General features: G+C 42.6%; 1 protein-coding gene across 9 annotated transcripts in view; it reads left to right on the forward strand.

The window, feature by feature from the left end:
• Positions 1 to 21,807, forward strand: part of OSR2 (odd-skipped related transciption factor 2) — a 44,003-nt gene that overhangs the window by 4,578 nt on the left and 17,618 nt on the right. For 6 of the 9 annotated variants that reach the window (XM_039524235.1, XM_039524232.1, XM_039524234.1 and 3 more), the window contains 4 exons: positions 1,480 to 1,578; positions 1,949 to 2,130; positions 10,421 to 10,480; positions 12,881 to 13,151. In XM_039524235.1, the coding sequence (XP_039380169.1) occupies positions 13,119 to 13,151 (33 nt within the window). In that variant the 5' untranslated portion in view covers positions 1,480 to 1,578; positions 1,949 to 2,130; positions 10,421 to 10,480; positions 12,881 to 13,118. The remainder of the gene's footprint in view (positions 1 to 1,479; positions 1,579 to 1,948; positions 2,131 to 10,420; positions 10,481 to 12,880; positions 13,152 to 21,807) is intronic. The other 3 variants (XM_039524239.1, XM_039524236.1, XM_039524238.1) reach the window with 3 other exon arrangements.

Here is a 21,807-nt window from a genome sequence, read left to right on the forward strand (position 1 = left end):
TACCCCAACATATTGGAGTAATCCATGCAGTCCCGCCTCTCCCCTAGCCATGTGACCTTGGCGACCTTGCTGCCGAAGTCAGCTCCAACTTGCTGTAGAGTATGGTAATAAGCCAGCGGTGCTCATTAATGAGCCAGCATGCCCACTGCAGTATTTTTTAGGGTGCCAGACGTTCCGATAAAATCGGGACCGTCCCAATATTGGGTGGTTGTCCCATGTCCCGATCGATCTTTGGTCGGGATGCAATTTGTCCCGATATTTCGCACCGCCAGCAGCACTTGACTTTTTTTTTTTTGGCTCTGTCGGCGGACCCCCCCCCCTGCATACCAATATTTTCTTCATCTCCTCTGGTCACCCTAGTATTGTTTATAGCTAGGGAGATAGAGATATGGTTTGCACTTGAAAGGGGAAAAACATAGTACCTCTGAATCCACTCCCTAGCCCTACCTATCCAGTAAGAGAGATCTGGAGACATATACTATTGAATCACTGGTATCTAAACAACATGAAGGTGAAAAAGTTGGTGGATAATATACAGTGGTACTCCCACAGTTTCAACCAATGGTAGAGCTACACCAGATTTTGCAATAGTGGGGGATCTTAAGAAAAAGTTTTGTTTAGACCCAGCCTAAAACCTGGCAGAAGATCATTGAATGGCTGCTTTTCCTTTCAAGCAGCTGATCCAAATCCCCAGATTACAAATATGTATTAGCATTCATTCCTCTGAAGAATTAGCAGTAACACCAAACAACTTCCTCTGTTCCTAGGGAGTGCTCGACCCCTATTCCACCGCAGACCCTGCCCTCACTCCACCCCTTCCCCAAATCCCCACCTCATCCTGCCCTCAATCTTTCCCCTCCCCTCAGCACCTCCTGCACACCACTGAACAGCTGATCCATGGCACATGGGAGGCACAGGAGATGGAGGGGGAGGAGCTGATTGGCGAGGCCGTGGGGGGGAGGGGCGCTTGATCCACATTGCTGCTGAGCACCTACTATTTTTTTTTCCCCTGGGGGTGCTTCAGACCCAGAGCACCCACAGAATTGCCATCTATGACAACAAGTACAGGTTTTTTTAGAGGAACATAATATTATATTGGAGCACATGAACTAGCAAGTTACAGGATGTCTTATTCGCATAGAAGTCATAATAAATTGCACAGGACAAAAATTTGAAAACTTCAGTTTTATGTTATTAAAGGTGTTACTAACAAATATTTAAAAGTAAGATTAAGTCTGTTTGTCTCCTTTTAAAAAAAAAGTTATTCACAGACATAATGTAGATGTTTGTATATTAATCAATATACAAACACCTGATCTAACTTCATTAAAATCAATTGAAAGAAGCCAATTTATTTCAACGGATTTTAGATCAGGCATTAAATGCCTAAGTGATGTGCGTTAACTAAAATGTGTAATATTTGGAATAACTAGTTTAACAAATTGTCAATAAATTGTTTCCATGTCTTTTGTGTTGCAGTTGTCTAACAGTAAACTGGGATTTTGAAAGTTAAGAAAAAGGCCTTGGATAGAATCCTGGCTTGTTTATACAGAAGATAAGGAGAACCAACTTCTGCATGTACTTTTTCTATTGCCCAAAAGGGAACAAAAGATCCTAGCTATCATGTCTAACATGAAGTAACCTTGCAGGCTTATCTAAGAATGTTATGTATTTCCTTAACCTTTTCAGTCATAAAATAGTTATAAATATACCAGATATTATAAAGGGACACTGACAACTTAAGTTTGACTCAAAATTTAGCTTTGTTTAAAAAAAAAATTACAAGAGCCTAGGAGTAGTAATGTTTCCATTATTTTTTCCTGAACTACACTAAAGTTAGTTTTTAAACAAACATTCCTTGCAGTGTTTTTACAGCCTAAGTATGTGGTGTAAAGAGAAATTGACCATAAAAGAGTGGAATTGACCTTATTGATTTTCTTTGTCTAAGTTCTGCTACAAAAAGAAAACAAACAGCAAATTTAGGGCCAGAGTCTGACACCATTTACTCCTATTGAAATCAGTGTGAATACTCATGGAGGAAGGTCCTGCTCAATACAAGGAATGGTGGCAGAGTAAGAAATTAGTTGGGTTTCCTAAGTTACTTTAAAAAAAAAAGTATTAATGCTACAGGTAAGGATATTTGTTTGTTCATATAAGATTTTAAGTTGACTGATCATTTAACTTCAAGTCTTAATACCATCAGCTATTTTTCCTATTATGCTATAATATATTAAACAACTCTGAAACAGAATAGGATGTATATTGAGCATTACTGTTGGCAGCTAACTGGAAAAAGAGGTTCTAATCTGTACTACAATGGTACCAATTTTGCTATTGATATTTAAGGGTCACCATCACCGTGGTTAAGCTTATTTTTGTCTGGAAAAAAATGACCTCCTATTGTTAGTAATAGGAGGTAAGATTACTATGAACTTGTCTATATTAGAGACATTTACCATGCTAGGACATAGTTCCCTTCCCCCGCCGCCCCTTAATTGCTTGTTCCTCTTCACAGCCACACACAGAAGTCCTCCAATCAGTTACCAACCATGCTGGGACATTATATAATAAGTGGTCCTTGGCACAAAAAAAATGGTGGCTATGTGAAGGATAAAAACAATATACAGGAGTTAAGGAATGATTAATTCACAATGATTTTGCCTCAGCTGTTTGTGTGAACACATTTCATTGGCACAAATGGTGGGTTGTCAGCTCTGACAGCTGTGATTTCTCAGAACTGACAGACTCATCAGTCAGTGAGCCTCTTTTAGTTCACTAGCTGAGAATTCCCTCTCTACCCTTCTGACTATGTCCCCTAGGCCTTTCTCCCTTCTGTTCCTCCCACAAGATTGCCTTTACTTTGTCATGTGTCTTATGCTGCAAACAGCAATCCAGCAGCCAGCTCAGGGCGTTTGAAGAGGGTAGGTGGCAGGGGCATTGATGAAGGCCTGAAAGTTGGAGCCAGGCATTTTTAAGGGCAGCACTACGTGTCTAGTTAGTTTCAATCTTTCCCTTGTACAGAATGTCATTTTCCCCTGTTCCTGCTAACCTTTTACAGAACAGCTGGAGGAAAGGCTTTATTTTTTTATTTTTTTTTAAATATAGGAAGTGTGGTCCTAAGGTCGCAACAATAGGTAGGCAGTGTTATTTTAATTAAAAGTTACAGGGGAGCCCATTGTCTATCTTGAGGCCTGCACCTTGAGTTACTAAAAATTGCTTAGAGTCCGCTCCAGTTATGGGACTAGCTTTTAATCAAACCCTATTCATGGTTCTAAAGTGTCTCTCTCACTTGTCTCACAGCTGAAGTAAAGTAAGTGTTGTGTTTGTGAAACAACTGACAGTTCTGCTGACTTTACAGTCCTGAGAGCTGCCAATATTCAGTTTCTGAACCAATTGCCTGAGCAAATTAAGCTCTATCTGTAACTGTGTCTACAGTAGGGCTTTTGCCCATGCAGAAATGCTGTGAAAAACAAAAGAAGTCATCCCCCTAACAGACATTATTATACTGGCAGAAATTTCTAGAGCAAACCTGGCCTTAGTCACTTTAAAATTAGAGTGCATCACTCCTTTTGTGATCATTCCTCATGTTTCTGTGTCCTCTAAATAAGGATGGAATTCAATATTTTGTATAACCTTGACCTGGAGAATTCTGGAGTATTAGTGTCTCATCCTTGAGTTTGTCATTAATTATATTGTCTAATTTGCTGCGTATTCAGTGTTTAGCTATTCTTATCCTATTGACAATAGCAATTTTTAATACTTTAACATTCATTCGTAAATAGAATTTGCTTTATTTGAAAACCAAAAATGTTCAATGAGAAACTGACAGAGAGACTGCCTTTTAGAGGGGGGAAAGGAATAAAAATCTGAGTATTAGACTATTAGACATGTATTCAGACTCCCTTTCTGTACGATGGATACCTATTTCACATTTATGAGAGGCTTTCAAAGTAGTGAGTGTCTGAAGTTAGGCTGTTAGGTTTGATTTTGGGTATCTAAGCAGACCCAATTTTCAAGAACGCCGAACACCCAAAAGCTCCCAGTTAGATGCGTCAAAAGTGGCTTTAATATCCTGATCCAAAGCCCATTCAGACACCACAAGCCTAACTTTTGACACTCATTCTCTAAGTGTGTGTGTGGGGGGGGGGGTGGAGAACTATCCGTGAACATTGGTTGTTCATTAGTTTCCAGGAATTCAGCAATTTCATGGAGAGGTTAAGTTTACTGCATATTTCTATAACTTAGAAATAATAGAGATATTGAAAATTCTGATAGCCTGAGTGTGTCTTCAGGACTGGATTTCATTTTCATGCTGTGGGACCTCTGAAGATTGTTCATAGTTAACCAGTCATCCTATTCAGTTCCTATTTTTACATGCCATTGAGAATGCTGGTGATTAGTGCAATATTTATTGCTAAGTAATAGCCTGTTCTTTCTGTTTGCTTTACTGAACCAGCATGTGCAAGAAATAAATAAAGTTATATGTATTAGGGCTACTACTTTGCAAGATGTTGCATAGATTATAAACTGGCTTCCTGGGAAGAGGCAGCTAATGAGCGCTGTACTTAGGTCTGTCAAAGCTGATACGGCAATCACAAACATATGTTACACTTCTTGTGGATCATCTCCACATGGTGCAGCTGTTGTCTTAGCCAAAGAAAATGCAGACCCAAGAGAAACAAATTTAATTCAGCTAGGGTGACTTCCGCTAAAAGAGTGTTTTAAGAAAAACAGGTGTCTATGGTTGTTTGTTGCAGTCTTCTTGTATTGCTAGGAAGTCTGTTCTAAAGACTTGAGCCTATTAGTCATCTCCTACACTTTAATTTTGAGATAGCTCCTTTCAATGGAGGTAATGGATTCCAGAAAGCCTGTTTGTATATGTGTAATTTAGCATTAAGAAATCCAGAATAGCATTAAGCTTTTCATGTAAGTTCAGAAGTTGTAGTGTGCCTTGTCGCTGTTTTTCGGGTTCCTTAGCCTTACATTTTGTTGAATCAATAAATGCATATATTGGGCCAGACCCACAGGTGGTATAAGTCAGCAGCTGAGCTACATTGATTTACACCAGTGTGGGTCTTGCCTGTTATGTTTAGTTTCTACACTAAGTATCACTTGGGTCTGGTCTACACTACGGGGGGGGGGAGAGGGGGGGGTCGAACTAAGGTACGCGACTTCAGCTACACGAATAGCGTAGCTGAAGTCGAACTACCTTAGTTCGACTGACTTACCCGTCCAGACGCGGCGGGATCGAACTCCGTGGCTCCAAGGTCGACTCCGCCACCGCTGTTCGCGGTGGTGGAGTTCCGGAGTCGACCGGAGCGCATGGGGAGTTCGAACTATCGCGTCTTGATTAGACGCGATAGTTCGAACTCCGAGAAGTCGAACTCACCGCGTCGACCCGCGCGGTAAGTATGGACCTACCCTTAGTTACAAAAATAATTAGTGTCTCTAAAAACTAGTCTGTTTAATCTAATAAGATATTATTCACCACTCTGTTTCTGGAGACAAGAGCTTATCCTACATATTTAAAACACCATCTCCATTTTTGTTCTGCATTCCAATAGGATCTGCATTCCCTGTGCCAAATTGCACATCAGATTGGAAAGTATTAGTAGGCTGGCACTTAGTAGTGACTTTGGTAGCCTTTCCAGTATTACAGGTGGTCATGCATCTAGTACTATTGTGACAGTCACCATCTTAACTAACACACTGAGATTTAAACTGGGAACATCCAGGCCTAGAAACATGAACTACTACAGCTTGAGCTAAAGCTCTACAGCCATAGAACGTAACAACTCATTTGTGGATTGGCACAGATGGGCACCTGTGACACACTCACCAATGGGTTATACAAGACTCTTGCAAGGCTAAAGAGAATAGCTTTTCCACCAAGCTACTGACCAACACTTCTCTCCCTCAGCCAGAGTGCTGATCAAACCCACACTCAGTGCCACAACTATTTCCAGGTTATCTCTCTGCCTGCCAGTAATATAGAGTTATCAACCCTTCCCCCCACAAACATAAAGTGGGTCTAGGAAAACCTCTTGTCTTTACTATGTGAGTGTAGCTTATGGTCCCAGTTTCCTCTTGCTGGTAAGTAGCTTAGCTCTCCAGCTAAAGCAAAATTCCTTCCATTCTAGGGTAATAGAAGTCTATGGAAAACAAGAAATCCAAATCAGAAGTGATCATTCATCTGGATCTCCTCATGCTCCACTACAGCTTCCCTTCTGGGGCAGTGCATAAGGGGGTTCTGTCAATACAGCAATGCCCTGAAGATCTCTCAGAGTCCAAGGGGAGCTTTCATACCCTCCCTCTTCCATGAGCATCAGCTCCAAATAGTGTAAAAAAAAAATCAGATGTTGCCATAAGCTCTTCCTGCTTCCCTTCTTATAAGGCAACCTCCTTACAGCTATGGAAGTCCTGACTTTGGCCAGCTATATTAGCCACAACACCATATTCTCAGAGTGCCTTACCCAGCGGTCTTTTTAGGCTTCTTCTCGGGCTTTCCCTGGCCTTTAGGTTGGATACCCAGAGCTCTTGATAATTTCCTCATTTTGCACAAAATTCTGGTCCATTGAAGTCAGTGGGAAAGCTCTCATTAAATTAAGCAGGACTAATATTTCACCCCTTATACAGCTCTCTGAAAATAGAGATAACTCCTACCTCTTCACCCACCACCCCTGAGAGTGAGCTCTTTATATCTGTCCCCCCTTCCCAGTAGCCTACACTTCCCATCAGTCACAGTAACTACCACTCCCAGAATTCCACTCATTCTGGATTGACACCAGATGCCAGATAGATTTGGACCTGAATAATATACCAAAGGCCAGCAAGCTGTATGACAGTGAAAGAAGGAAATAACCTCCTGAAAACCACTTTGAAACAACTGAAAACATGTGACAGAGTGTGGAGAAGCAACTGCAGAAGGAAGTGTCTGTTCTCAGTGCAGCTGTTACTGGCACACTCAACTTGTACCACATGTCCAAGTATTACGCTTTGACGTGGATTTGAGAAAGATTTTGCTACATCTTGAGTAGGACTGTAGTCATGCTTCTGCCTGATGGTAACACTAAGCAGTCCTGGTGCAGTGAACTGTAGAAACCTGAAGTTAAGAATTGCTTCTTACTTTTCAGGACAGTTGAGTTCATGGTTAGGTTGTGCTTCAGGGAGAGGCTGAAAGCAATCTTCTTTGGATGCCTTCTGCTGACTGATTTTAAGAAAATCACCTGCTATCTTCTCTAGAGGGAGGCCTGGCCTTTGGATGATCTTCATAGTGGTGGCTATTTACAAGTTAGATGAGTACATCAAAAATAGTAGGAAAAATGAGATGCCTTTAGAAACTAGCCAGATCAACCTTCAAATGAAGATCAAGGCCCCCTTTCACTGAAGAAAAAGAAGAAGAAAAATGTAAGCACAAGTTAGCAACTGACATTCACTCTGTAACCACAGTCTCATGGGAGACAAAAGCACCAGTGGGACTAGGCCAACCACAAACACGAATCTAAATGAGCCTATGAATCATTACGTGCACTTTATGGGAGCCTATACAAACGTTCACTCATGATGCTGCAGACAGTTGTCTATTTACTTATGGTTTTAATTTGATTCCTAATGATGAAATCTAAGGCCATCCTGCATAAAGGTGTGTTTTTATGGCCTCCTTGGTTGCCTGAACTTGGACCATCTCTTAGTGCAGCATGGGACTGGAGTTCTGCATCTCAGGCTTTCAGTTAGCTATGATTTGATCCTAAGAGGTTAAATAATTCTGTGCAGACCATGTCTGGCAATTTTCATGGAACTGGATACAGTGCCCAGTTTGAGAAATCTTCATCTGCTTATAACACTCTTATTGCTATATAGTCAGAAGAGATGACTAGCTTCTACAGTGTGGATTAATTTGAGAATATAGTACAGGGAGAAATTTGAACTGCAGGAGTATTTAGTCAGGTGACCTTGTTCAGTTACCAAAAACAAACAAAAAAAAACCCCAACAACAACCCCTGATGACTGAACTATTACAGTCAGAGAACTCTAGATAATATTTCATCTCTGCTAAGAGACTACCAGTGGCCAAGGCCCCACTCCTGCTCCCAGCAGAACATTTCTGCTTGCATGTGAAACTCTGATGGTGAAAAATGCCAAATCCAAGGATCACTGGTCAGAACAGAAAGCTATCCTTTCATGATGTTACCATCAGCAGGTTTGCAGCGTAGGCAACTTCACTGCTGAAGAGACAGAAGACCTGGGCTTCCAACAAAGAACTAGCAGAGATGGCCCTCAGCTGGGTCTTCATTTAAGTGGCGTTTGAAAGAAGTATTTGTGTCCCTAGCCCCAAGACCAAGCTCTGCAGGGAAACACAAAGAATATGCATTTTGTCCTACATCATCACATATTGGTCACATTAACAACAACAACAACAAAAATTTAAAGTCACAGCAGGCCAATCAGCTGCTGTGGGACCAGGGGCGGCTCCAGGCACCAGCACGCCAAGCACGTGCCTGGGGCGGCAAGCCACGGGGGGCGCTCTGCCGGTCGCCGCGAGGGCGGCAGGCAGGTTGCCTTCGGCGGCATGCCTGCGGAGGGTCCACTGGTCCCACGGCTTCGGCAGACCTCCCGCAGGCATGCCACCGAATCCGCGGGACCGGGGACCTCCCATGGGCAAGCTGCCGAAGGCAGCCTGCCTGCCATGCTTGGGGCAGCAAAATACCTAGAGCCGCCCCTGTCTGGGACTCTGCCAATAGGAAGTCAGGGATGGAGCCTCAAACTGGAGTTAGGCTTCATGAGTCCTGGATAAGCATTTGTCAGCAGGCTACTAAATGGAGAGTGGAGCATAGCTGCTTCTGCAGATCTGGATTCAAGGCCCCTTGGTCACAAAAGCTCATATGTGCTGGAACTAGAGGTGCTGGGTGTGCAGCAGCACTCGCTGACTTGAAGTGGTTTCCATCATATAAATGGTTTACAGTTTAGTTCAATGGCTCTCAGCATGCCACTATACAAATTGTTCCAGCATCACTGCACAAGCTTTGCTCTGCCATCTGTATTTCATATCAACTTCCTTTCATAAAGTGAATCCTTGGCTTAATGTCTCAATATTGTCAAAATATTGAAGATACATGGTAAAAATCTGAGGAAAATAGGGTAAAAACATTCATTTCAAAATCTCCGATTTGATTTTTGTAATCTATATCAGCCATTTATTGACAAAACAATCACTTTCAACTACTATCACATTGTCTGAGAGTCTAGTCTCTTAAAAATGACTATTTTAATCTGAATTGACTTAAAAAAATTAGTAACTACATTCAAAAAAATGGAATTTAGTTTTAGGAAACCACAGCTGCAATAATAAGATGGAAATCTGACACCCTCTAAGTTGAAGGTGGTGAGGATTAGAAGGTATGGAATTAGAAAAACCTTGCACTGTTGAACAGAATATACCACATAAATCAATGACTAACCTTGGCTAGGCTTTGCCTTATAGAAGTACACAGCATTGCAGCTTCACAGTTATCAGTATTTGTCATCTTGAGCACCAGTAGAGACACCAGATGCAAAAGAGAGGCCCAGAGGGAAAATGGGGGATGATGAGAAGAAAGTTAATAAAAGAGTGTACATTGTCACTGTAGTTGATATGAAACAGGACTTCTGTAATATTTCAAGGGACATATATACATATATATGGACAAAAGCTGTTGGAAATATGCCTTTGACTTAAAAATGTGCCTGATTAAAAAGAATGCAGATAAGAATTAAGTAGAGTGCAGCTGGAACTTTGATTACAGTTGTGTTTTCTTCTGGATGTTTATTCCTATATCACATGTGCAGCTGCTTTTATCTACTCTTTAGAAGTTCTTGTAGATTTGGGGAACCATTAGCTATAAAGTAAACATCAGCTCCATTCCGTTTTTATATATCTTCTCTCTGACATTAGGAAAAACAAAACAAAACACAACATTAGTCTAATGCTGACCTGGATCAAACTTGGACTGTGTCTACTGTAGATTTGTACCACTTTAGTCTCCACGCGTGATATCATTTATGGGAGCGCAAGTATTTCTCACATTTTTATTTACTGGTATAAATCTAAAGGCCCTAGAAATAACATGGGGGAACATGGAATTTTCTTCTTTATCCATTTTAAAGTGATCTGACTTTAAGTATTGCTACACTATCTATGGTACTTACATGGCCCCAAAATCCGTCCACACCCTCATAGGTTTCAATATCTGGCACTTCTTATTTAATAAATTATAGACATTATGCTTTGAATAAAATAGGACTGCAGTTTTTGCTCTGTTTTACTTTGACTTATTTTGTTATTGTATTTGTTTAAGAACTCTCTCTTTGGTGAATAGAGAAAGGTCAGGGTTAACCTTGTTTAAGCTTAACTAATGAACCTTTGCTGTGCTCTCATTTTCAGATCTCAGACATGTGGGAGATGCTGCTGAGGCAACAGACTGTCATGCCAACTCCCCATAAAGTAAGTGCATTGCCGACTATGTGTGTATATATAGCAATGATTCACCACTTCCTCCTCATACAATGGCCTTCCTAGGCTGATAGAGTGATTTGGGACTTAGCTCTCTGGCCAAACTCACCAACAGCCCTCCACTTTCAGGGTAAACAAAGAGTCCAAGCTCAAGATAACATTTGTCTTTCTCCAGACTCAGGAATCCGTCAGGCCTCCATGGCTTCAATAGTTTCTTCTTTGGCCCTCCCCAGGCTCACTCAATAGTCCTTTCCTACAAGGATCTGTCTTGGTCTCTTGGTCTCTCCCCTATTGATACAGGTGGGCTTCCTCTCACTCTCTCAGAAGCCCCTGGAATCTCTAAACAAGGACTTGTACTGGTACTAACCCTGGTCCTCCAGGCCACACCAGAGGTGCATTGCCCACGGCCTCTTTCTTACCTTACTTCATTCCTCCCGGCATTCTTCTGCGCTTTGTCTCTTCGTGGGCCTTTTCTGCTTCACCTGCTGAGCAAAGTGTTTCCCCAGCTCTCTTGGAGAAAAGCCCCACACCAGGTCTGACCACTTTCCGAGCAAGAAACTGCTTTCTATGTTGAGGAAAGTTTCTTTTTATGTCTCCCAGGAGACCTAGCTCTCAGTCACCTGCTATCTCAGTCTCACAATTGTGGAGAAGGAAAAACTAGGCACAAGTCAGAGATGGGACTTGAATTCCTTAAAGGTCCAGCTGATATTGTGTTTGCCAACTAACCTTTGTGTTTTTCTGATGAAACACTGTGAAACAAAATAAAAACATCAAAAGTTCTGCAACGTTTTTGATAAAGTTGTGTTTTTCATTCTATTTCTGTGTCTTTTGCTGCTCTGGGGGTTGAGATGGCAGCCTTGGGAAGAGTGGCCAAAGCAACTGAGTACTATCTCAACAGGCCTCTATTCAGCTGTGACAGGTGATGGAGCCAGTTTTCTGAGTTGTCAAAGCTCCAGCTGAAGGGAGGGTAGTGGGAACAGAATAAGGTATGGGCGCAAGATGCATATGGTTAGGGCTTTCACTCCTTTTGTCACGTGTTGATGTCAGCATGACAGATATTGCAACCACATGCTGTATCTTTAGGGACCAAACTGTATTAAGTTTATGAATGTTTTATGTTTATTGTGGGCCAGGGATTGTATGCAGCTCTCAGTGAGAAGGGTTACCACAGCTTTTCCAGGAACAGAAACCAAAGGGGAGTGATTACTACAGTCCCAGAGACTGTAAACAGCTCCAGAGAAGTACTACCTCCAGTTTCATATGCCACTTGCATATACCAGTTTAAGGCAGTCCCAGAGGAGAGGTGAAGGACAAAGAAAGAATTTGGGAGATAAAGGCTAAGTTTGGGAAAACGCAGGGTCTTCTGTTTGATTCAACAAAGAGGCAGGACCTCAAGTCCAAGGGAGACCCCAACCCTTCTTGAATGGTTGTAAAGCAGGAGTTCTCAAACTGGGAGTTGGGACCCCTCAGGGCGTCACAAGATTATTACATGGGGGGTCGCGAGCTGTCAGCCTCCACCCCAAACTCTGCTTTGCCTCGAACATTTATAATGGTGTTAAATATGTAAAAAAGTGTTTTTAATTTATAAAGGGGGGTCACACACAGAGGCTTCCTGTGTGAAAGGGGTCACCAGTATAAAAGTTTGAGAACCACTGTTGTAAAGACTTTGGCCAGCTAGGTTCCATAAGGCTGGTGGGTGATTGCTGGTATGGTTACTGTGAGTTTAAAACTGTTCATTGTTTCTTACATGTTTTCTCTGAAATGCTTTTGCCCTCAAAGTAAATGTACTTTGGTTTGGAACATGTGTGTGGTCACTGATAAAAACACTGTCATTGTCTTCTGAGAGAAAAAATGAACAGGGGCTGGCCTTTAGGCAGACTGGCTTGCTGGGGATATCACCGTGTAAGGCAGAATGCTGTGTAGCCTTAAAACCCGTAGTTAGGAGGGAAAGAGACATAGGTCTCCACCCAAGAGAGGTGACAGCAGAGAGCCTGAAACCTTAAGTGGGTGCCCTCAAGGGACCATGGCGAGGGAAAACAGATGCAGTTATCCCTGAAACTGTGACAATGTGGTGGCAATGTACAAGCTCTATGGCAATGTGAATTGCCAATAAGGTGCCCATAGCAGTAAAGGCAAGTACTGTAGAAGGAGAAAGCAGAGAGAAAAGTGTCTTATAGTCTTTTGGGGGTGGGGGAAGTGAAGAGAGACAGAAAAACTGAGTTATGAACAGCTGAAGACATATCAGCTTCTGAGCGTGTTCACACAGCAGTTTGACTGGTCCTATTCAGAAGAAATCAGAGTTGGTGGTCATGCTGCACTCTTCTGACTCTAGCCAGGAGGAGGAGGCACCTGCTCCAAATAAGGACAAAGAGGGTCTTTTTCCTCCTACAGGGCCTGCGGTAATCAAGAAGATAGTGCTACAAATGGTTCCCCAGACAATGTAGATGCAGCAAGGTTGAGTGATCCAGAAGAGCAAAGACGCTGCAGTTTCAGAAGAAACAACTTTCGTTTGAGAGAGATTTGGAGCAACGAAGGCTGGAAGATTGAGAAAAAGAAGCACCAGCACAATGAGAAGAAGCATCAACATGAGCAAAAAGAGAAGGACATGTAGTAACAGCACAAACACAACATGCAGAGACAGTGCCAGAAAACTCCTGTTCTGGTAAGTGGAGCCACACCCCATATGCCTGGTCTGAGGAGTGACATAGACTCCAAATTATTTCCACACTTTAGGGACAGGGAGGCCATGAATATGTTTTTGAATGCATTTGAAAGGGGGTGTGAATTGAACTAGGTGGAGCAGGAGTTGGTGCGGCATCTGGCTCCGCTGCTGTCAGGGAGGGCCTGGAAAGATTATGGGCTGTGTAAACAAGCATTATAGCTGAAATTTAAACTTGATGCCTGAAGCATATAGGAGGAAATTTCAGGGAGTCAGAAAAAAGGGAATATGAACTATGCAGAGGTTGCAGTACAAATTAAGGGGTATATAAGAAAGTGGGTATCTGGCTGGGGAGTCACCACTGTTGAGGAGGCTTAAAAATTAATGAGTCTCGAAGAACTCTATCACCTTTGCCCCCCGACCTATCATGGCTAATAGATAAAAATCCCAGGGAAGTTTGCATAGCTGGGAAAGTGGCAGATTTTTCTGTGGACAGTCAGCAGGGGAGGCATAAAACATTCACGGGAGAGCAGCACAAAGCCGACTCCCAAGGGGGCACCTCCCAGAAAAAAGAATTGTCTAAACTCAGACTTTTGGGGGAGTTGAACCCTGACTGGACCCCTAAGAAGGTGAGCTGTGATCTAGTATATTTTCATTGCAGCAAGCCTGGTCATTAGGTAAGACACTGGCCAGCACTGGGGAGACAAGGGGCTAATGGTAACCTGCAGTGGGTCCAAGAGGTAGCAACTCTGCACGCAGCTGAACCTGATCCTTCCGCGACACTCACATCAGTAAACCTGGCAATTTCTGACCCAAGAGGAGAATCAAGAAAATATTGTTTCCCAGTGGAGGTGGATAGGAAAAAGGTCCGGGGTGGAGGGACACAGGAGCCCAAGTCACTCTGGCATCCCAGAGGTGGTAGATCCCTCAAGAATCATCCCCAATATACTCTTGACCAGTCAGGGAATAATGGGACCCCTTTCCAAATCCCAGTAGCTCGGATCCTCCTTAAGTGAGATGACATTCAGGAGCCTAAGGATGTGAGGATCTATTCCCAGCTGCTGGTTGAGGTCTTGTTGGCGAATGACCTAAATTCCTGGCCCTGGTTCACTTGTATTGGTACCCAAAGTAGAAAGCAGATGCCCTTGTCTCTGATCCAGGGCTGCAAGCTGGCAAACAGAGAGGCAGCTCTGAGCTGCTGCCTGACAGTGTGAGTGCATGCCCCGGGGTAGAAAGGAGACTTGTTGATGATCCTGATACAGAGGAGTGGGCCCAAAAGAGAACACTGGGCCTAGTATCCCAGCTCCTGCTGTGGAGTTCAAGCAGGAACAGTTGTCTGATCCCTCTGTAGTAAAACCAAGGGTGTCTGGCTGCTAACCCCCAGGCAGTCTCCTGACAGAGGAGCACCTCAAAAGGTTTCTCTAGGATCAGGGGCTACTCGATAGTGGATGCCCCTCTACAGTGTGGAGCTGTGGGGGATATGGAGACAATCAGTGGTACCACAAAAATATCAGCTAGTCAGCCTGCTCTACAATAGATCTTTCTCAGGGCATGGGAATACAGTACACTAAACAGTGCTTACTGTAGAATTTCTGCTAGCTCTGGGTTTTGGAGGCAGTGCAAAACAATTGTAAGTCTTGTGACCCATTTAAGCAACCGGGGAAACCCAAGAGAAGGGTAAGGCAGCCCTGATCCCCGTCCCCATCATAGAGGAACCCTTTCAAAAGTTCACTGTGACATTGCAGGGGACCTCAGCAGAGTTACCTGAACAGGGGGAAAATACATTCTGGTATCTGGTTATAGTACATTATGCCACCCACTACCCTGAAGTGCTGGCTGATGCCTTTCTAGAAATATTCAGCCATGTGGCATTTCCCTGGGCGGCTTTGGCTGATCAAGGGGCAAAGCTTATGTCCACCTGTAACACCATGTCTTGCCCCTTGAGGGTTGAAAGCCTAGGACAAGCCAGCCCTGATTACTGAAGGAACAGCTTCAGCCCACCTGTGCTGTGTTAACAGCTTGGATAGGGCTAGATGGAGGACACCTGATTTCCAGTGGCAGATTACTGCACGGGCCCAGGCCCAGGCCCAGTGGCCCCAGCCAATTTGAGGGCCCCAGAAAAATCTCCCTCCACTGTGGCCTTGGGGTGGGAGGAGCTCTCACTCTGGTCTTGGGGCTGCAACAGGGGGGCAGAAAGGAGTGAGCTGGGGTGGGTCTGCAGCGGCGGGGAGGGGTGGAACAGGGATGGAGTCACAGGCAGAATTGGGGCAGAATCACAGGTGAAAGGGGGTGGGACTTGGGTGGAAGGGACAGGGTGATGGGTGGGGCCTCGGGTGGAAGAGGCCGGGCGGGACAGGGCAGGACCACAGGTGGAAGGTGGGGGAACAGTTCCAGCACCGGGGTCCCCACACTTGTTCTGGCCCTGGGCCCCATGAGACCTAACTCGTCTCTGCTGATTCCCCTAGAAAGGGCAGCAGGAGCCTGCAATGAAGGCATGGCATGGCAGCTGGAGAGAAGAGTGATACTAGGGGAACTGAGAAGTCAGAACCAGCTACCGGTACCTAAAGCCTGGGAGTGGTGATTGAAGTGGGATCCAGCTCTGGGAAGAAGAACTGGGAGCTCCCGGCCTAAGGGGGAGAGAGCTGCTGAACTGGGGTTGGAGTCTGGAGGGCCAATGTGTTTAACTAAGAACTGGATAAACTGAACCTGAGAAGGGGAATGTTTTATTGTGGACTGTGCAGTCCTTAAGGGGCCCTGAAGAGGGGGAAATAGGCAGGGTGCTGGAGAGTGACCTCTGGCCACAAGGGGGTACTCAGGCGGCAGTTGCCCCGGTTCACCTACATGAAGGTCTATGGAAGAAATGTGGAGTTCAGCACTTCTGTTTGTTCCTGGAGAAGCTGTAGTAACCCTTCCCCGCTAGTGCTGCATACAATCCCTGGCCCACAATAATACATAAAACATTAATAAACTTAACATAAGATGGTCCCCAAAGATACAGCATGTGGTTGCAATATTGTCACAGTCAGAATCTCTCTTTTAAAGAGCTCTCTAGTTTTTAAAAGAAAAGCTTGAAAATATAAACTGATTGTAATCAATGCAGTGATGTCTGCCTGAGTCTGCTGGTGGCCTGAAACAATAGCTCTGTGAGAGGCATTTAACTTTCCCACGCATCTTAATAGTTTATTAACATGGAGGTAGAAGGCAGAATCCACCCTTCCCTAGAATAGAGCAGCCCACCGGAAGACAGGGAGTGATGCTCTAGGTCAGGGGTGGCCAAACTGTGGCTTGCGAGCCACACGTGGCTCTTTTACTGTTAAAGTGTGGCTCATGGAGCCCCCCACCTCCCCACCATTTTATGCCTACCAGACTGGGGACTGGGCCACTCTGGACTTCTGCCTGCAGCAGAGTGGTGGGGCTAGGAGCTGCCCAGCAGGGAGGGGACTCTCAGGGCTTCAGCCCCGCAGGACATACCTGCTGGGACTCGGGGTTTCAGCCCCATGGGGATAAAGCCTCAAGACCTACCTCCCCGTGGGGCTGAAGCCCCAAGCCCACCGGCTCTCAAACTTCTGAAGATTGTTGTATGCAGCTCGGAGGGTCACTAAGTTTCGCCACCCCTACATCTAGGTACTGCAAAGGCACCAATGTGGATCCCTACTAAAAGATACTTGTACGGATGTCCCTTCTACTACCATGCTCAACAGACTATTATATTCAGGTGAGCCCATAGGAGCCCCTTATCTCTAGGATTCAGTTTGTCTTAACCTGGTCTTAATGGGAAGGAGCACACTGTGATCACAACAGTGCAGAGAGACATGGAGGTAAATGACAAGACAGTTAGGCCTGCAATCCCAATAGTAACAGAAATGCTTGTACACTGTAGCAATTTTGTGTGCGTATTCCATGTTTGCTGCAGGTGTACTGGCTGCTGCCACAGTAATTTCTGCATTGGCAAGCTTTTTCATTTCCAAAAGGAGACGGTATATTGGTGCAGCAAGAGAGGTATGAATTCCTGAATTCCCTTCCTTTATCTTGAGCGTTAATGCTGAAGCATATTTGTCATCTGTTCTGTTCATGGAAAATCAGACAGAATCATAGAGTCAGACTGGTCTTCGAGTAGAATTTGAATTTTATGCAGATGTGAATACAGTATTCCTGTTTAATGCCCAGAGGAATATCAGGAGACTGGGCAAACTGATCCTCGTCCAATCTGATACTACTGTACGGTTTTATCCTTCTGAACCCTCATATCATATCTGCTGACCTTCTGCTGTTATCCTCCTAAATCCACCATCCAATCCCTGCTCCCTCTGCTGATCCCTCCCAGAACACTAACCCCAAACCTAGCCCTCCGGCACTGCCAGACAAGTGCTATGTATAGCAACAAGCAGACCCCACACAGTGCAGTAGAACAGATCAACTAATGCCAACAGAAGCAGCACAACAATAAAAGCTAAAAATCCAAAATGTTACTTGCACATTTATTTAATTAGCAAGACAAATGAGGCAGAAAGGGGCATAAATGATGAATCCTGATGGAGGACACTGTGGCTGACACAACATCCCTGTTCTCTGCCTTCTGTCTCCTTAAAGCTGAAGATAATATGTCTTGAGGCTCTTCTGCTTTGCTGGAGGGTCCTCGATTTTCAATCGTTCGGTGTTGTTGAAATGAGTTCTTCTACTGTAAAATGTAAATTTATTGGCACAGTCTGAAAAACAAGAGGTTGAACTAGAACCATAGCCGTACATAAAGTCCCACCAGCCCCTCATGAGTGAGCAGGTCAAATACATGAAATATTTTAGCGCAATAATGGTATCAGATGTTTGACATTTTCAGGATGGCAGAGGGGAACCTTCTATCTGAACTCTGAAAGAATGTTTTAGATTGCATCAAAAAATCAAGATTCTTGTACATTTCACACCATTGCCAACTCACAAGAACACCGTGGACAGGCAGAGTGGAAGGACAGTTTGACATGACATATAACAAACCCAGCACTCTGGATTTGTTTGTCAATGCATTGCCCAAATAAAGTGTGAGGGGCATTCTATCAGGAATAGACTAGTTGGCTTTGCCAATGGTGATTATAAAACTGGGTTCTGACCCACTCAGATAAATTTTAACAATTATTCAAAGTAATACATTAATTTTTGTATTTACATTACATTAATCTCAATTCCACTCACCATGGATTCATAGATTTTAAGACCAGAAGGGACCATTGTGATCATCTTGTCTGGTCTCCTGTATAGTACAACACATGGAACTTCTCTGAATTAATTCTTGTTTAAATTAAAGCAAATGTTTTAGAAAAATTATCTAATCTTGCTTTTAAAATTGCCAGTGATGGAGAATCCATCACAACTCTCAGCAAGTTGTTCCAACAGTTAACCACCCTCACTGTTAAAAATGTACAGCTTATTTCTAGTATGAAATTGTCTAGCTTCTGCTTTCTGACATTGGATGGTGTTATATCTTTGTCTGCTAGATTGAATAGAACCCTCTTTTCAAATTTCTATTCACTACATAGATACTTACAGACTGTGATCAAGTCACCGCTTAGCCTTCCCTTTGTTAAGATAAACAGATTGAGCTCCTGGAATCTATCACTATAAAGCACATTTTTCCAGTACTTCAGTCATTCCCATGGCTTGTCTCTGAATCCTCTCAAATTTTTCAACATTCTTCTTGAACTGTGGACACCAGAAGTGAACACAGTATTCCAATAGCAGTTGCATCAGTGCCAAAAAGAGAGATAATATAACTTCCTACTCCTACGTGAGATTCCAGCATTGATTCATCCAAGTTCTTATTAGCCCCTATGGTCACAGTGTCACTGTAGATACTCGTGTTCAGCTGATTATCCATTGTTATTTCAGAATCACTTCTTGTTAGAATAGAGTCCCCTATGCTGTAAGTATGGCCTACATTCTTTGTTCCTGTATGTATAACTACATTTATCCATATTAAAACAGATATTTTGTGGTGCACCAAGTTTACTAAGTGATCCAGTTCATTCTGTATCATTGTCCTGTCCGCTTCATTATTTATCACTCCCCAAACTTTGTATCAAAACTTATTAATGATTGCTAGCTATTAATTTAACAGTGTAGCGCTTCCATTTCCACACTGATCTCACTCTGATTTTATACCAGTGTAATTTCATTCACTTCAGTAGAATTCTGATTTCTGCCAGCATAAGTGATCTCAGAACAAGGTCCAGAGGTTCCATGTTGAAGCAACTGCCCTTCTGTCCCACATGATAGTGCACTGTTTCACAAAAAGGCTCCAGGGAGAACTGCTGCAGTGGAAAAACTGGATAGCCACAACAGAAAAGTTGAGGAGCATTTCATTAACGAGAGTGTGCAGCAAAGCGGTCATGTCTCATGTAAAATCTTGATCTAGAGCTACAATTGTCCCTTGATGTTATGGGCTAACCCCTCTCTTCTGCCTCCTTTAAAAAAAATGTCTTGAATGGTGATGAACTTAAGCAAGTGCTTAAGTGCTTTCCTGAATTAGAGCCAATAAATGTAAAGATTCTAGCATTTCTGTTATGACTCTGTCTTTTTAAGTTCTAAATGTCTAATCATGGTAAATTATCCTTCCTTTCCATTAAATTTCAAGAATCTGCAATCCCTGACCATTTATCGTAGAAGATCCCTGAGTTGTTTTTTTTAATGAACAATTGGTTGTGCTAAAGAGTGTGAGTCATTGATAAGATTTACCCAGCTGTCTGTGGCTTGTCTGCTCTGGGGTAGTTGTTATTCTTTTCATCATATTTATTGTTGAGCCTTTCTTTTAATTGGAAGCCACAAACAATAGAAAAACCATCCTGAGATTAATATAGACATTGTACACATCTGTAAGTGATGATTACGTATGCCTGCACCATATTTATGATACTCTTAAAATATCTGAAATGTTATACAATATTCTGGATTATAATGTGTTGCTTGCAATGCACACTATGCCAGTACAATGTATGCTGAAAACGGGAAATACACTTGGGGGGGTAGACCTATTGTAAGAATATTACAAGCATGGTGCTAGCATAAACAAATCGCAACTTAGCTTACATATATATCTAGTGACCATATGTATCATGCATGCTTACAACCTGAAAAAAAAACTCAGAGATTTTCATTGTCTGGTGCTTTTCACTCTACATGTTTAATTTTATTTGTGGAAATCTGGTTATTCTTTGGGATATACAATAGTTCCTTAAAGGAGATTGAAACGTATAATATAAGGCATAGGACAAGATGTATGGATATTTCACATCTCATGTCTTGGGTGAGTTATGAAGAATGAGACCAAATGTATAACTGCATTTCATAAACCAATTTTTTTGCTTTTATATAATGTTTTTCCTTAGATTTCTTTTAGAACAACAGGCTTAGGAGCTATGGGCTGCAGGAGCATATGAGATATATGAATCTGCAGAATCTCCATCAGCCAATAAAATTCTTCCTTTCCTAATGGCAATTGTATTTGAAGTGAAATCACTGGGCCTGATTCTTTGCTGCCTTATACCTTGTGTAGTCATTAATGTTTACACCTACATGAAGTGAGTGTAAAATGGTACCACTGATGTAACTAAGTGGAGAATTGTGATTCTGTGACATTTTACACCCACTTTGCACAAGTGTAAATGACTAGATATGTAAGGTATAAAAAGAATCAGGTCCATTTTATCTCCTGAATGTCTATCTCCAAAGTAAATGATCATATTCATAACTATGGCAGTTATACAGTAACTAGTGGTGGTAGTACTGTAAATAGCCACTATCTATACTCTGTTGTATTATTCTGATAAAATGAAAGATCAAAATTAATTATACTTGCTCATGACAAAGGAAATGATTACTAATTTCAGACCCCAAACTAACAATGCAAACGTGATTACTGATTAGAAAAAAAGCTTATTCTTCACTGAAAAAACCCTACTGAAATAACTATTCTGATAAATGAGCAATATGCCCTAGGCCTGTTCTTGCTCCCTCTGAAGTCAGCAGGAATTTTGCCATTACTTTAATTGGAGCAGGATTATACCAAATGGAATGGACAACAGCCAGTCTAATTGTTGGATGGCATATCCTTAGTCACTGATATGGAACCATACTGTGCCTTCAGTATTTCAACAGAACTGTCCATCAGAATCTCTGGGACAATACGACCTTTGCGCTCCTGTTGAAGTAGAGGGAGGCTTTGCTTGAGTAAGGACATCAGATAACTCAGATATTTAAAGGAGTGCATTCACCCAGTCCTGAACCATTTTATGCACAAAATTATCATACACCTTTTTTCTATTCTATTTATTTATTTATTTTCAATAAATAATGTATAGTGCATTAGTGACTGCATATGTCACAGTCATATTAATAAAGTTACAAAGAGAAACCCATTATTTTATTTAAAGGACAATAAGCCTATTGCCCCCAGGGATATTGTATATCAAAGCCATAAATTACATAACTTTATCAGATTCTTCCTTTCAACTGGACTCAGCCATCAGGAGGGGATTTTGAATTAGGAAACATTTGATGAAAATTGGTAATGTGCTCAGGTGATATATTTGACCATAAAGTTATCTCAACATTTTCCCTTATAACAAGTAGTATCTGCTAAGCACCCATTCCCTCTACCTACTAATATACGAAG

The sequence above is a fragment of the Mauremys reevesii genome, linkage group 2 (genome assembly GCF_016161935.1).
Source record: "Mauremys reevesii isolate NIE-2019 linkage group 2, ASM1616193v1, whole genome shotgun sequence".
Lineage (NCBI taxonomy): Eukaryota > Metazoa > Chordata > Testudines > Geoemydidae > Mauremys > Mauremys reevesii.